The sequence below is a fragment of the Schistocerca nitens genome, chromosome 1 (genome assembly GCF_023898315.1).
Source record: "Schistocerca nitens isolate TAMUIC-IGC-003100 chromosome 1, iqSchNite1.1, whole genome shotgun sequence".
In the NCBI taxonomy this organism is placed as follows: domain Eukaryota; kingdom Metazoa; phylum Arthropoda; class Insecta; order Orthoptera; family Acrididae; genus Schistocerca; species Schistocerca nitens.
In genome coordinates, this window is record NC_064614.1 from 225,419,523 (window position 1) to 225,434,413 (window position 14,891).

At 37.8% G+C, this 14,891-nt stretch overlaps 1 protein-coding gene across 1 annotated transcript in view; it reads left to right on the plus strand.

Moving 5' to 3' along the window:
- The window catches only part of LOC126246203 (mitogen-activated protein kinase kinase kinase 15), a 188,760-nt gene that overhangs the window by 118,437 nt on the left and 55,432 nt on the right, over nucleotides 1-14,891 (plus strand). The window contains exon 18 of the mRNA XM_049948376.1: nucleotides 10,272-10,361. Coding sequence (XP_049804333.1) covers nucleotides 10,272-10,361 — 90 coding nt within the window. The remainder of the gene's footprint in view (nucleotides 1-10,271; nucleotides 10,362-14,891) is intronic.

A 14,891-nucleotide genomic window follows, 5' to 3' on the forward strand; every position in this document is an offset into this window, starting at 1 on the left:
AGTGCCCTCCAAAGTCTATGTGTGCTGTACACTGCCCATCCCTTAGTGCAGCAGGTCCAGGAAAACTGTCACTTGCTCACTCTTGGTGGAGCCAGGGTCATTTTTTTGTGGGTTCCTGGCCATGTCGGTCTGCCAGGAAACGAGGCAGCTGGCACTGCTGCCAAGGCTGCAGTCCTCGTACCTCAGCCCATGAGTACCTATATTCACTCCGATGATCTCTGCATTGCCATCTATCAGCAGGTGGTGTGCCTTTGGCATCTCCAATGGTCCTCCCTTCATGGGAATAAGCTTCAGCTTATTATGCCTCTTCCAGCGCCTTGGATGACCTCCTCTCGGCCCTCCCGCCAGTAGGAGATTATTTTAACTTGACTACATTTTGGGCACTGCCTTTTTACCCATCATCATTTGCTAAGTGACACTACCCTACCACTTTGTATGTATTGCACCCAAATTTTAAATGTTCGCCACTTCCTGATACACTGCCCTTTTTGTAACCATTTACGTTCCAGCTTGGGTTTGCTGTCTGATTTATTAGCTGTTTTAGCGAATGACGGGTGGGCTGTTGACTGCTTTTTACTCTTTTTGTAACCATTTACGTTCCAGCTTGGGTTTGCCATCTGATTTATCGGCCGTTTTAGCGAATGACAAGCGGGCTGTTGACTCATCATCATCAGTTATCTGCTATATTAGCAGGTCATTTGCCTCTCCATTTTCTGCGATCCATTGCTTCCTTCTTAAGGCTGCTGTATGTTGTACCGTCCATCATGTCATCCAGTATCTGGAATCTCTTCCTTCCTCGCTTCCTTTTCCCTTCTACATAACGTTCTAAAACTGTTTTTATCAGTCCGTCATTCTTTCTTAATACACCCAATATGCCCAATTCAATTTCTTTTTCTTCTCTTTATTACATCTAGTAACTGTCTTTTCTCTCTCACTCTTCTCATTACCTCTTCATTTTTTACTCTGTCCATCCAACTTATTCTTTCCATCTTCCGCCATGTCCAGATCTCAAAAGCCTCCAGCCTTTCTCTGTCTTTTTTCCTCATAGTCCATGTTTCAGCGCCATATAGAACAACACTCCATACAAGACATTTTATGAGTCTCTTTCTGAGTTCTCTGTCCAGACTGCTGCAGAAGATTCTCCTTTTCTTATAAAACGCCTCTTTTGCCATTGCTATCCTTTTTTTAATTTCTGTGGTGCACTTCCAGTCGGTGTCTATCCTGCTTCCAAGATACTTAAAATTTTGCACCTGTTCTAGTGTTTCTCCATTCAGCACAATTTTTATTTCCTTATTTCCTCCTATTGCCAATACTTTTGTTTTATTTGTGTTAATTTTCATTCCATATTTTTTTCCGTTAGTTGCAATGGTGTCCACCAAATCCTGTAATTCTTTTTCCCCTGTGGCTAGAAGGACCATGTCATCAGCAAATCTCAAGCATCCTACTCTTCTTCCTCCAATTTCTACTCCTTTGTCATCTAATGAGCATTGGTCAATCATATTTTCCAAGTACAGGTTGGAAAGAGTGGGTGATAAACAGCATCCTTGTCTTACTCCTTTCCCTAGTCTGATCCAGTTTGTACTTTCTCCTTTCACTTTAACTGAAACTTTTTGATTAAGGTATAATGAGTTTATAAGTCTTCTGGTTTTCCAGTCCACTCTCTTTTCCCTCATAATAGTCGCCAGCTTGTCCCAAACCACATTGTCAAATGCCTTTTCTAAATCGATGAAGCACATATATATGTCTCTTCCTTTTTCAATAAACCTTTCTCCCAAGATTCGTAGGAGTCCTATTGCATCTCTGGTGCCCGTATTCCGTCTAAAGCCAAACTGCTCCTCGCCGAGATTCTCCTCTATTACTTTTTCAAGTCTTTTATTAATTATTCTTAACATCACTTTGGCTGCATGTGAAATGAGGCTGATTGTCCTGTGCTCGCTGCATTTCTTGGTTCCTTGTTTTTTCGGTAATGGAATCATTACTGTTGTCAAAAAGTCCTCAGGCCATTCACCACTGTCATATATTTTATTACATAACCTCAATATTTCTCTTATTCCATTGTGGTTCAAGCATTTTAGTATTTCTCCCAGTATTGTATCTGTACCTACTGCTTTGCCATTTTTCATTGCAGCAATGGCAGACTTTACTTCTTCCATTATGATGGTCGGTCCTTTCTCTTCATCACTTACACTGTTGTGTGATTCAAGTTCCAGAGTTTCTGATTTGCTATTTGTGTCATATAGCTCTTTTATATATTCTTCCCATCTCTGGAGGACATCGTCACGATCTTTGTACACTATCTCTTCGTCTTTACTCAAAATTTCCATAGTAGCACTTCCTGCTCTGTTTTGTGCCCATGTCATAGTCTTTACTCTGTTGTATAGTAAGTCGTATCTTCCCTTCCTGTCCAGTTCTTCGATTTCATCACATTCCTCTTTTAGCCATTTTTTCCTAGCCTGCTCTGTTTCTCTTCGCAGTTCGTTATTTAACCTTCGGTATATCTTTCTTGCATCTTCAGTGTTCTTGTTTTTCAATTTTCTTCTCTCCTCCATCTTGGAAATCATTTCTTGTGTGACCCATGGTTTTTTTGACCTTTTCCCTTTTACATATCCTATATTTTGCTGTCCTGCTTTAATGATTCCTTCTTTCAGCATGTTCCAGTACTCGTTGGCATTATCAGGTGCTTCTTTGTCTCGTAATGTGTTTAGAAAGTCCCGAGACAGCATTTCTGTAATTTGTTCTTTGTTGGACCCTATCTTCTCTAAATCCCACTTCTTCACCATTGTCGCCTTTTTCAGTTTTTTCATTCTTATTTCTATTTCTGCCATAAGTAAGTTGTGGTCACTATTAATATCTGCACCTGGTAATGTGTGCACCTTCTTGATTCCATTCCTGTATCTTTCTTCTACCAGTATAAAATCGATTTGGTTTCTGTATTTATCCCCTGGTGATTTCCAAGTGTAGAGCCTCCTCTTACGGTTCTTGAACCATGTGTTTGCTGCTATCAGCTGCCTTTCCCTGCAGAAGTCAATTAACCATTCACCTCTGTCATTTCTCTTTCCAAGACCATGACTGCCTACTATGTTTCCCTCTTTCCCTTCTCCCACAATGGCGTTCCAGTCTCCCATTACTATTTTGCAGCATTTTTTATTTTCGTGCATTATTCTCTCTATTACACTGTACGTTTCCTCTACAATTTGGTCATCATGTTGTGAAGTTGGCATATACACCTCGACAATCAGTAAATCTTTTTGTGCTCCTTTCAGCCTTACACCAATAACCCGGTCATTTGCATAGTCCACATATTCCACACATTTAGCCAATTCCTTTGTCATAATCATTCCTACTCCATAAATTCCTTTTACTTCTCCTCCTGAGTAGTAGAATACATATTCATCTGACTGCAACTCTCCATGTCCATTCCATCTTACCTCAGCAACTCCTACGAGGTCCATATGATTCTTTTCCATCTCTCTTTTAAGGTTTTCTAGTTTTCCTGCTTGCAGCAGAGTTCTGACATTCCAGGTACCAATTCTCGTTTTGATTTTTTGCCTCCTTTCAAGTTGTCCCCCCCGGAGATCTGAATGGGGGACTATTGGACTATTTTACCTCCGGACACTGATTTAACATGAGAGGAAGCCATTTTTTATGCATAAAATGGAGACTGCATTATGCAGGGAAGATAATCTGCGGTGGTATTCCGTTGCCTTCCGCAGTTCTGGAGGCCGCCCCTAACATGGGATACAGACGCCTTTTGCAGCCGCCCGCTCCGGGTCAGACGCTGCATGAGAAGTATAGGTTGGAAAATGAAAGACCCTAGCCCTCGAAACCTAATAGCTTCAGGGTCGGAAAAGAACAAGAGCTGGCCGAGGGTGGCCAGATAGGAAAGATAAAAGTGAGGAGCCTGGCATAAGTAAGTGGAAGCAATGCCACGACTCAGCTTGGGGCCCCGTGGTCGCCAGCCACGTATCACTAGGTGTGACTCCCTGAGGTTGACTATGTTTTACTTATTATCTGCCGAAGCAATATGGCGAAGGCCATTTAATTTTTAGTTTGGGACCTCCGTTTCTGTATGGTGTCTTTTTTAGCCCTTTTTCCACATGCCTGTTTTTAGCTATCTTCTCTTCTGTCAATTGGGACTGTCATATAGTAGTTTAACTCTCCTCTGTGTTCATGTTCTATAGTTCTGACTTGGGCGTGTATGACCCCAGTTTTTTTTGTGCCCTAAAAAAAAATTTAAAAAAAATACCATATGTATGGCTCACATAAGGATATTGAGGACAATATTAGATTAATTACAGCTTGCACAGACCCTCTGCCATACACTTCACACTGATTTGCCGAGTTTCGATGTAGATACAGATGGGGATTAGTTATATTGATTTTGTATTAATACTTGTCTTTTTGACTCCTGCACTCATAGGGGGAAAACATATTGTGAGGTGAGTCAGAGATAGGCATTAGAAATTGTTTGTTTCCCAATAATAGCTCTAACGTGTGTGTAAACTTGCATATATAATAAAGATTACTATACCACTTCTTTCAGAGCCTCTCCAGTTTTGTGCTGAAATTATTCTTTTGTGACTTGAATTGTTTAAACAACCACCAGTATCAATATACTTCTTCGTGTTATACTGTGTCTAATGGGAAGTGCATTAAAAGCTTCTGTTTAAACAATGTGTTTTATTTTAAACAGTGTGTTTTATACAGTCTAGTCTCCTAATAGGTTTGATTAGTGACTAAAATTTTGTTAAACAGATACAAGATGGGCTGAAGTTTAATGTTCATATTTTAATATAATTACCTATTGTATGTCAGCTTTTTTGGGTATATGAGATACTGTAGTTGAATTGGAAGAATCATAATAGTGATTGAGTAAGTTACTCACTTTTTAGTATTAGCGTATGCTCATAAAATGTAGAATTTCACTACTTAATTGCCTATTTATTAGTTGAGCCGTTTTGCAATACTTTGCTGCCAGTAACATCTGTACAGTTGTGTCTTCAGAAAGTAGGTTGGTATCCAACACACACATTTCCAATTATTAACTACCTAAATGAATCTATTAACTACCTGTTCAAGACCTCTGGCATCTCTTTACTGTTGGTACTTTCTGCTTTCCTCTTTCTAAATCTCTCCCCTTCCTAAACCTTGATGCTATCTCCCCTTTTTTTACATGTACTCCACCATTCTCATTAGTTCTTGCAATGTATTAATTAAGAAGATCGATCATGATATGTGATGCACTGAAAAACAATATGCCAGAGACTGTTTCCTTCTGTTTTATGTTCTCTTCACTTTTTTTGCTCTGTCAACTTTGATTTATTCTTCCAGGAAAACAAATCATTACTTTGAAACTCCATACTAAGAGCATTTATATATTTTATGTTTCTCTTGTTTTGATATGCTTTCTTTTTAGGAAAACATTTTTTCCACTGTTTGATGGAAAATTGCTGCTAGTATCATTTCATCACATGACAAACGTATTCTAGGATTTCTTGCAGTTATTTCCTATGACTGAAGTCTAGTGATGGCCACATACTTCTAACGTTTTCACTAGAAAGTGGGTTACTGTGCTCTGAACCAAGAGGCAGCTGTTGTAGATGCTGTTGGGAAGTGTGTGCGAGAGTCATCGTGATATCTGAAAGGAAGTGAGTGTGACGTGATGTGATAACAGAATACTCCCTTCAGAGCATTACCACAGCATCTGGTTCACAGAAAACAAGTGCTGTGGTGGTATCAGCTGCAGTGATGTGTTTTATATATAATGAAATCTTTATATGACCTACATTTGGATACCCACAGTTGTTCGTTCAGATACAGTTGGTATGATCCTCATAGAAGTGCAATAATTATTTATGACATAAGTAACATTAACCTTGTGATGGCTTTCTTTGCTGTTAGATTCCTCATCTGAAGAATAAAATACAATTCACTCTAAATAGTCTTTACTGTTGTGAACTGCTGTATAAAATTAAAAAGCATACCATTTACAAATAGTGAATTTTATGATATAGTCTGTTAGCAGTACATATTATTTTGAATAAACTGTGGACAGACTGTAGAACAGAAGCTTAGGAGTGTGGAAAGGCAATTTAGTTGTCTGCATTCTCCTCACTTTGAGTGTAAATAATGTAAATTACAGATGTATGTAGAGGGATGGCAAATTTATGAGACCATTGACACTCAGAGCTGTTAGTGAAATACTCTTATGTATTTAGTGTTGATTTTATTCTCCATCTAATTGCATATTCGCAAAGACTTGCAACCTAGTTTTCAGACTTATTCCCCACCCTTCTCACTCTATCTTGACCCCACCACTAAGGCCCCCCCCTCCCCCCTAAACACGCGCGCACACACACACACACACACACACACACACACACACACACACACATGTTAAATGCTAACGAATAGTTCAATATCAGTCTATGGTTAACCTCCATACATTAGGTATCATCATATAGAACTGAACCCCCGATTACAGTTTTTATTTGATAGGCCATAATATGGAACAGATAGTGTGTAGTTATCTTTCATTAAGTTCAACTGCTGAAACTTCCTTAATGTTTGTGAGTGTGCCTCTTGTTTTCCTCTGTGCATGCTAGACCATATTAAATTCTTCTTGTTAAAATTGAAATAACATACAGTTATTCAGTATCATTGGAGCCCCTTGATGTTCTGTGTAGTCAGTTGTCCACTGATTAGTTTTACTTATTTGAGATGTTAAGAGCACTTACAACCAACACATTACTTTCCTTGGCTCCTATATTGCTCTCGTATTAGTTGCATTTTTCTTTCTAAATTGAACCTTTGTTTTTTTCTTTTTCTTCCTCTCCCCATTTTATGATACCTCATTTTTAATGATAAACACCATGAAATTATATAGTGTGTGTCACAAAATTCGAGGAAAAAAATTAAGTAAGTACAGATAGAGGTGGGTTTTTATCTCATTCCAGTCCCTCCAGGACAGCAACAGGTCCACTCAGCCTGCTGTAAAATGAGTACTGAGGAGTTTTCCTGGGCTAAAACGTGGTCAGGCCATTCGCCCTCTCCTAGTGCCACAGGCAGTGAAGCAGGGCTGTATTCTACTTACAGTTAGGTCAATAATGTGGCCAGAGACTTTGCTACACCTACCATCTGCTTTGAAGTGATTCACCTCAGTACTGGCTTCCAAACGTGCAACAATAAAGAAGTGTCTGACACTAGGTGATCTGGAAGGATAAGAACTATTTACAAGGGTGATCCCATAAGTACCTGGCCTGACCGAGAGATGGCAGTCATTGTTGAAAAATACCTCTGGATTAGAAAGTACATGATCTACAAAGCATCTGTTTCAAGTTTGAAGATGCCACATTGTTCAGTATTTGTTTGGCAGCCATCAGTAGTGAACGTTGTGAGTGAAATGGAGAAAATTGGTCATCGTTATGTGCTACAATTTTTTTTTTTCAAAGGCCTCAGAGCAACCAGTTTAAAGCTGAGCTAGATTTTACTTTGGATGAGTCTGCTCCTTTGTTGACAACAATAAAATATTGGGTAGCTGAGTTTAAATGAGGCCATACGAGCTGCCAAGACGAGCATTGCAGTGATCGACCAAATGAGGTGATGACTCCAGAAATTGTGAAGAAAATCCACAAAGCGGTACTGGATGATTGTCAACTGAAAGAGCGGAGCTGGCAGACATAATAGGCATTTCAAAAAGTGTAGTACATCGTATATTATCTGAAAATTGGTCATGAGAAAACTATGTGTAAGGTTTATGCCACATTTGCTCACACTTGAGCAAAAACAGTTTCGTGAAGATGTTTCAATTGAGTGTTTAGTGAAAATTTGCAGCAACAAAGCTAATTTTTTGTGCCATTTCATAACCATGGATGAAACATGGGCCCACAACTTCACTCCTGAGACAAAACAACAATCAAAATAATGGACACAAATTGGAGAACCGACTCCAAAGAAGGCGAAGAGGTTTCATCTGCAGGCAAGGTCATGGTATTGGTTTTTTGGGATGCGTGTGGGATAATTTTCATTGATTACCTTGAAAAAGGAAAAAAATCAACGGCAAGTATTATGCAAACTTATTGCAATGTTTGGGTGAAGAAATCAAGCAAAAATGGCCGCATTTGGCCAAGAAGAAAGTATTGTTTCTTTTGGACAATGCACCAACTCACAAGTCCGTTATTGCAATGGCCAAAATTAATGAATTAAAGTTTGAATTACTACCTCATGCACCCTATTCACCAGATTTAGCCCCCTCGGATTATTTTCTGTTCCCAAACTTGAAAAAACAGCTTGGTGGTCGAAGATTTTCAACAAATGAAGGTGTAATGTTGGTAGTTCATGGCTATTTCAAGGGGTTAGACACCTCTCATTATAAAAAGAGTATCAAACTTGTTGAACATCACTGGGAAAAGTGTATAGAGCTGAAAGGAAATTATGTTTAAAAATAAATAATTTTTTTCCAAAATTTTTGTGTTTTCTTTGTTGGGTCAGGTACTTACGGGACCATCCTTGTAACAAGGGAGGAGAAATGAACAAGTTATAACATATAGTGAGGTGGTTGTTTGTATAGAATGTGAAAGTTAAGTTATGAGCCTATGAAATCAGTTTCATGTACCAAGTTGATTCCACAGAAAATATAATTTAACACATTGTGAAACAGAATTTCTGACCTCTGCTTACCCTCAGAAGGTGAAATGTTTAGTACTCATACAAACAAAAATAAAAGTGACAGACTGCTTGCTGTAGATTTTGAGGCAATTCCTTTTTCAGGGAGGGGATAGTGCAGGAGGAGAACAAAAATGAAAAAAAAGAAAGAAAAGAAAAAAGTGATACAGAAAATGAATGAAATATAATAAATAAGGAGGAGGCTGGTGAGAAAAAAGATCTGGTGTCAACATGTATTCCTCCCTCCCCACTCTTTGCAATTATTCTCGTTGCTTGCTCTCTCCATTTCTCTTCCAATAATCTATCTTTACCATCTCTAGACTGAAGTGCTTACCAGTGCTTACTCTCACTTACTTTCTAATGCTTCCTCCATCTAGGACTACCCTTGTTCTCACTACAGGTAGGCCCCTCACATCTAGAGGTCTGAGTGAACTGCCTTTCATTTTTAACCTTCCATAACCTATTCCTCTCTCCTCTTCAAGAAAGAAACTCATTGTTCCAAAAGCTAGAATAGTATGTCTTTCTTACTTTTAAATGTGTTTATAGTTAGTACTAAACATTTTGCCTCCTGAAGGTAAGTTCTATTCTGTATCATAATTTATTAGTTTTTCTCAATTGACTATTCCTTTGGTACAAAGAGATATATATGTGTATATATCATTTAAGGTACGGAAATAACTTTTTCTGGTCTGAACTGTAAGGAACATGTGTGATACTGTAAATGCCTTTTTTCTAATATAATAGGGAAGTATGATATCCTCTGTGGATAAATAAAAGTATGTGAGAACTTGATACAGGTGGTTGGTTTCTGTTTCTTGATAAAGAATTGTATTGATGACTTCATAACAGAAACTGTGTTTCATATGCTGCAGTTTCGTAGTTTTTTGATAACCTGGCACCTTAACTGTAAATTTCAGCATATGTGCTTGTGCTATTGGTGGTTGAAACTGAGTGTCATGGAGCATTAGAAGCTGTTAATGTCCTGTTGTTTTATTTTGGGCTGTTGCACGTTGTCAGCTTGTTAATGCATATTGCCATAAATTTATAACCCCTAAATGGCCTGTTTGCTGGTGCACTAATACAATTGAATGTTGAGAACATAAGATTTATTACTTTACCAGGCAGTCTAAATCTAACAGTTTACAGAAAAGACAACTGCAGTGCATATTCTCTTTTAAACAGGTACATACAGTAATTAAAAAAGAGAGTTTTTATTTTGAATTTCAATACATTTGGCACATTTAAGTTGTAACTTGCAATATGTGGCATTTAAGCTGTAGCTTATGAATTGAAATCCATATTTTTTGTTTCCTGTATTGTTTTTGTTTTGTTTTAATTAGCTATTTCAGTATGATGAAATGTTTGGTATCATTAAATATAATTTATTTGCAAGAAACCTGCATAATTTTTCACTCCTTATTTATATGCTTGGTCCAGTTTTCAAGTGTTTACTAACTCTTTTGTAGAGGAATTTTTATAACTAATGGAGCCATGATTGCCACATTCTTTTAATTCTTTGATTTTTTGAGTATTAAATGGCAAATCCAACATCTCCCACAATTTGCATACTGACACATGTTTGGTCCTACCTTCTTCATGTGCTGTAGTGGCTTCAATACTAAGTCGAACCCTGTGAAATCAAGGGGACCTTCACTGCTCTCCCCAATCAGCATGCCTGCAGCTCTGTCTTTCTCCAGGTAAAGTTTTTATGGTTTTTTGTAATGATATTAACATTGGGCTTTGGTATTTTTAAAATAAATGTGCAGAGTTATGTTTCAGAAGGCTTCTTAATAAAATCTAATAAATTGAATCACTGAACCTGAATGCTTTAAATGAGTAAATTTCTACACACAGAATTAATTAAAATGATATGCTAAAGTAGCACATATAAAAAAGAGTTTTATGATAAAATACCAAAATACTGATTAAGCCAAATGCTTGATGTGTTGTAGTGTTTGTATTTTTGTGCCGTGAATTGTGTTTTGCTTGGGCCTTGCCACATCAATTTACAGTTGCATGGTTTCAGAATGGAACATTCCTCCTTTTTGAATTGCTCCTTTTTTTAAACAGTGGAGAGCATATGGTTTTAAACTAATTAAAACTGGACATGATGAATGGCAAAAACATGGTCAATACACCCATTGCTATGTGTTTATATGAGCTGTAAATGTATGTACCATATTAATCTGTTCCCAGTTACAAGTACTAATTGTTTTTGTTTCATAATGTGGAACTTATTTATGAGTTTTATCAACAGTACATGACTGAAAATCTGCTTGTAACTAATTTATATTAATAGCAACATATCAAGAGATGCTGTATTGTCAGTGTAGATTTGTTACTGTAGTGAACTCTGTGAAATAATAAGTGTCATATGCATATGTTAGGTTGCTGTGTTTTGAAAATGTATCATCTAAATTTTAATTTTAAAAAGATATATTTCCATTCAAATTATACAAACAGTATATTTGCATGATGAGAAACAGCAATTGACAGTGTTAATTTCGTAACTTGGTTTCCAAATGTCGGGAAAAAAAATTGTTATTGGTATGTATTTTCTTATCAGTGGTTCTTATTATATTGCTCATCACCATTTTGATAGGAAAAATTTGAGGTGAATTGATGCATACAGGCACAAATGAGTAATAGTGGGAGTCGAAGAAAGGCTGTAATTAGTAAAAAATAAAAAGCTTATCATCCTTGTTATTTCCCCACTCCAGCAAGCTAAAATCAATTCTGTATGTCTCTTCTCTATAAGGCTTTGTTCACCCACAGTCTTCGTTCATATATAGTTTGAGAGGGCAGGGTAGAGGTCTGTCATGTTTTCTAATGAAAGTTGGTTCTGCCTTGGTGCCAGTGATGGCCATGTGTTGACTAGGAGGAGGCCTGTTGAGGGCCTGCAGTCAAGCTGTCTGCTTGCTAGACACACTAGACCAACACCTCGAATTAAGGTCTGACATGTGATTTTGTATGACAGCAGGAGTACTCTTTTGGCTATCCCATGCATCCTGACTGAAAATTTGTACGTCAGTCTGGTGATTTGACCTGTTGTGCTTCCATCCATATATAACATTCCAGGGAGTGTTTCCCAGCAGGGTAACTCTCACCCACATATCATTGTTGTAACCCAACATGCTCTACAGTGTGTCAGCTTGTTGCCTTGTTCTGCTTGATCACCGTATCTGTCTCCAATCGAGCACATGTGTGACATCATCAGATGACAACTCCAGTGTCATCTACAACCAGCATTAACTGTCCCTACATTGTCCGACCAAGTGCAACGGGCATGGAATTCCAAATCACAAACTGACGTCTGGCGACTGTACAACACAATGTACACACATTTGAATGCTAGCATTCAACAGTCTGGCGGTTATGGTGGTTAGCAATGTATCAGCCTTTTGCATTTGCAGTGGCTTATCTCATTTTGTCTCATAGACAAGATAGGTGAAACTTCATTTCTGTGGACTTGGGGAAATGTTTTGCTGGTCCGGTAATTGTTCGTGTCACCAATTCATACTTCATTATAAGTACAAAATATATTTAACATAGATTGATCTTGGAAGCCTTTGGAAATGTGTCATTGCACAATACCTGACATATGTTCTATGTCGTAGTATATGGGGGTTTTATTGTATTCTGTTGCTAATCGCTTGGTATATGGTATTATCTGAAGAGACAATGCACTGAAAATTGTACACAATCTCTCTTTCTTCATTTCCAAAACTCAGTTGTAGAATTTTTGCTCAACAGTCAACCTACAGTCTTGGTATTGCTGATTTTGACACATATTGCTTTCACTTTGTACTATTGCATCATTGGCAAAGACTAAGGCATAAGCTGTAGGATTTTTTCATTTTTTGCTTTCAAAACTTCATCCATTATGATGATAAATAAGAATGGCGAGAGCCAATTTCCTTATTGGACCCTGTTCATCATTCTGAGCCATTCAGTTCGCAGCTCGTGACCTAGCGACTAGAGTTGCTACCTCTTTATCACGGAATCCCAGGTTCGTTTGCCGGCCTGGTGGGGATTTTCTCTGCCTGGGGACTGGGTGTTTGTGTTGTCCTCATCATTTCATCATCCTCATCATTTTTGACAGTGGCTAGATTGGACTGTCAAAAAATTGGTCTGTGGAAAGATTGGGACCTTGTACGGGTGCTGATGACCATGCAGTTGAGCAACCAACAAACCAAACATCATCATGATCATTGTGAGCCATTCTGATTTTGTGTTCTGGACAAGTTCACTACTCATGGTCTCCAGGTGATTGATTGTCATAACCTTGCAGTGACATTCACAAGCACTTTCTTATACCTCCAACATTCCCAAATACACTTAAATTATAAATGATCATAGCATATTGGTGTCCATTAAGAGCTCTAAGTGCCCCCCCCCCCCTCCTTCTCCTTTGTCCTCCTCTTCTCAGCACTTCTCATAAAGCATAGTTGCTGCAAAAACCAATTCAATAATGAATCTGTAAGTCCTAAAGCCATGTTGTTCTTCCTCTGGTTCAGGTTCACTAGATATTTTGTAAGTCTACCCTCAAGAACTAATTCAGAATTTTTTAGGCCATATGGGATCAAAATTAAACTTATTTAGTTTGTACATTTCTTCCTATCACCCTTTTTAAACAGTGTGTGTTACATTTTCTTTCCACATTATGTTGAAGCCGTCCAATTGCTTTGATTGAGTTTCCACCAAGTTCATCTGGTCTGCCTGCCTTTATGTTTTTCAGTTCATTTACTGTTGACCTCTTTCCAGCCTTATCAAACTATCAGTATGTACACTACTAGAATCATGCAGCCCATCAATCAAAAGAATTTCATTCCCTCAACAGTTTGAATGCTGAAGTACTTTTGAAACCCTTGTAACACCGAGATTCTGTGTTGACATCTCAGCATTTAAATATTCAAGTTATTCTTGTCACTTGCTCTTTATGTTTTTCCTTCATAGCTGAAACCAACTATTTATGTGTAATTGTATACCACCATCAGGCATTCCCATTCCTGTTACACTCACAAATGGAGCAAGGAAAACTTACTTCCTATATGCTTCTGAATGAGCCCTGATTTTTCTTTTGTGTCTTTGTGATCGTTCCACGAGATGTTTATTGGTAGCTGTAGGATCATTCTATAGTCTGTTAAAAATACCAGTTCTTTAAAATTTTGCAGTAGTATTTCATGAGAAAACATCGTCTTCCATCCATTGTCTTCCATTTGAATCCACAGAGCATTTCCTACTGATAATAAATCTAGCAGTGCATTCTGAATTACTTCAATGTCTTCCTTAAATTGACCTGGTGGAGATCCCAAATATTTAAACAGTAGTCAAGAATAGGTTTCACAAGTGTTTTGTACACAGTCTCCTTTAAAGGTGAGCTACTCTTTCATACAATTCTCCCAATAAACCAAAGTTGACCATTCAGTTTCCCCACAACCAACCTTATGTGCTTGTTGTTCATGTTGCTTTGCAACATTATGCCTAGATATTTAATCACAATGAAATTAATCAATTATTGACAATATACTGTAAAGGGATAAATAGATATAATGTAACTGGATAGACAATAGATAGATAGTCTTTCCTTCTCATTGTGCGTAGTAAGTGTCCTGTGACCTGGAGTTCTGGGTGTCTATTCTGAACTTTACCCCATTTCCTAAACCTCTCCAGTCCTTTTCCTTCACTCCTCTTCCTTCCCCCTCAACTCTTCTGCCAGAAGAAGCTTGTAAAAGTTAAACCTGTTTGTGTTTGTGTTTTCTTGCCGCTGCTTGGTGAGTGGATTTTTTATGTCTATTTACATTAGATATTTAATCAGCATTGCTGTCTCAAACAGACCAGCATTACTGTGTTCAGACATTATACAATTTTTTTTGTGTATTCATCTGTGTTAACCTATATTTTCCAACACTGTGAGAGCAAGCTGCCACGCATCATACCAAATACTGTAGAAAATCTATCCAGATAATCTAATATCCTTCTACAGTCACTCAAAGACAGCACTTTCCCGTACACTACAACTTCATTGTCAGAAAGTTACAGATATTTGCTTACCCTGGTTATCAGATTCTTTATGTGTGTAGAAAATGAGAGCGGTCCTTCTGTGCTACTTGAGTCCCCTTTTGTTTTCTTTAATAAGAGATACTTGTAACACGGTTTGTAGTTTTGACAGTATTTTTAATAATCTTATCCACCTAGGCTATTTATTTAGATTTTCATAACTGTCT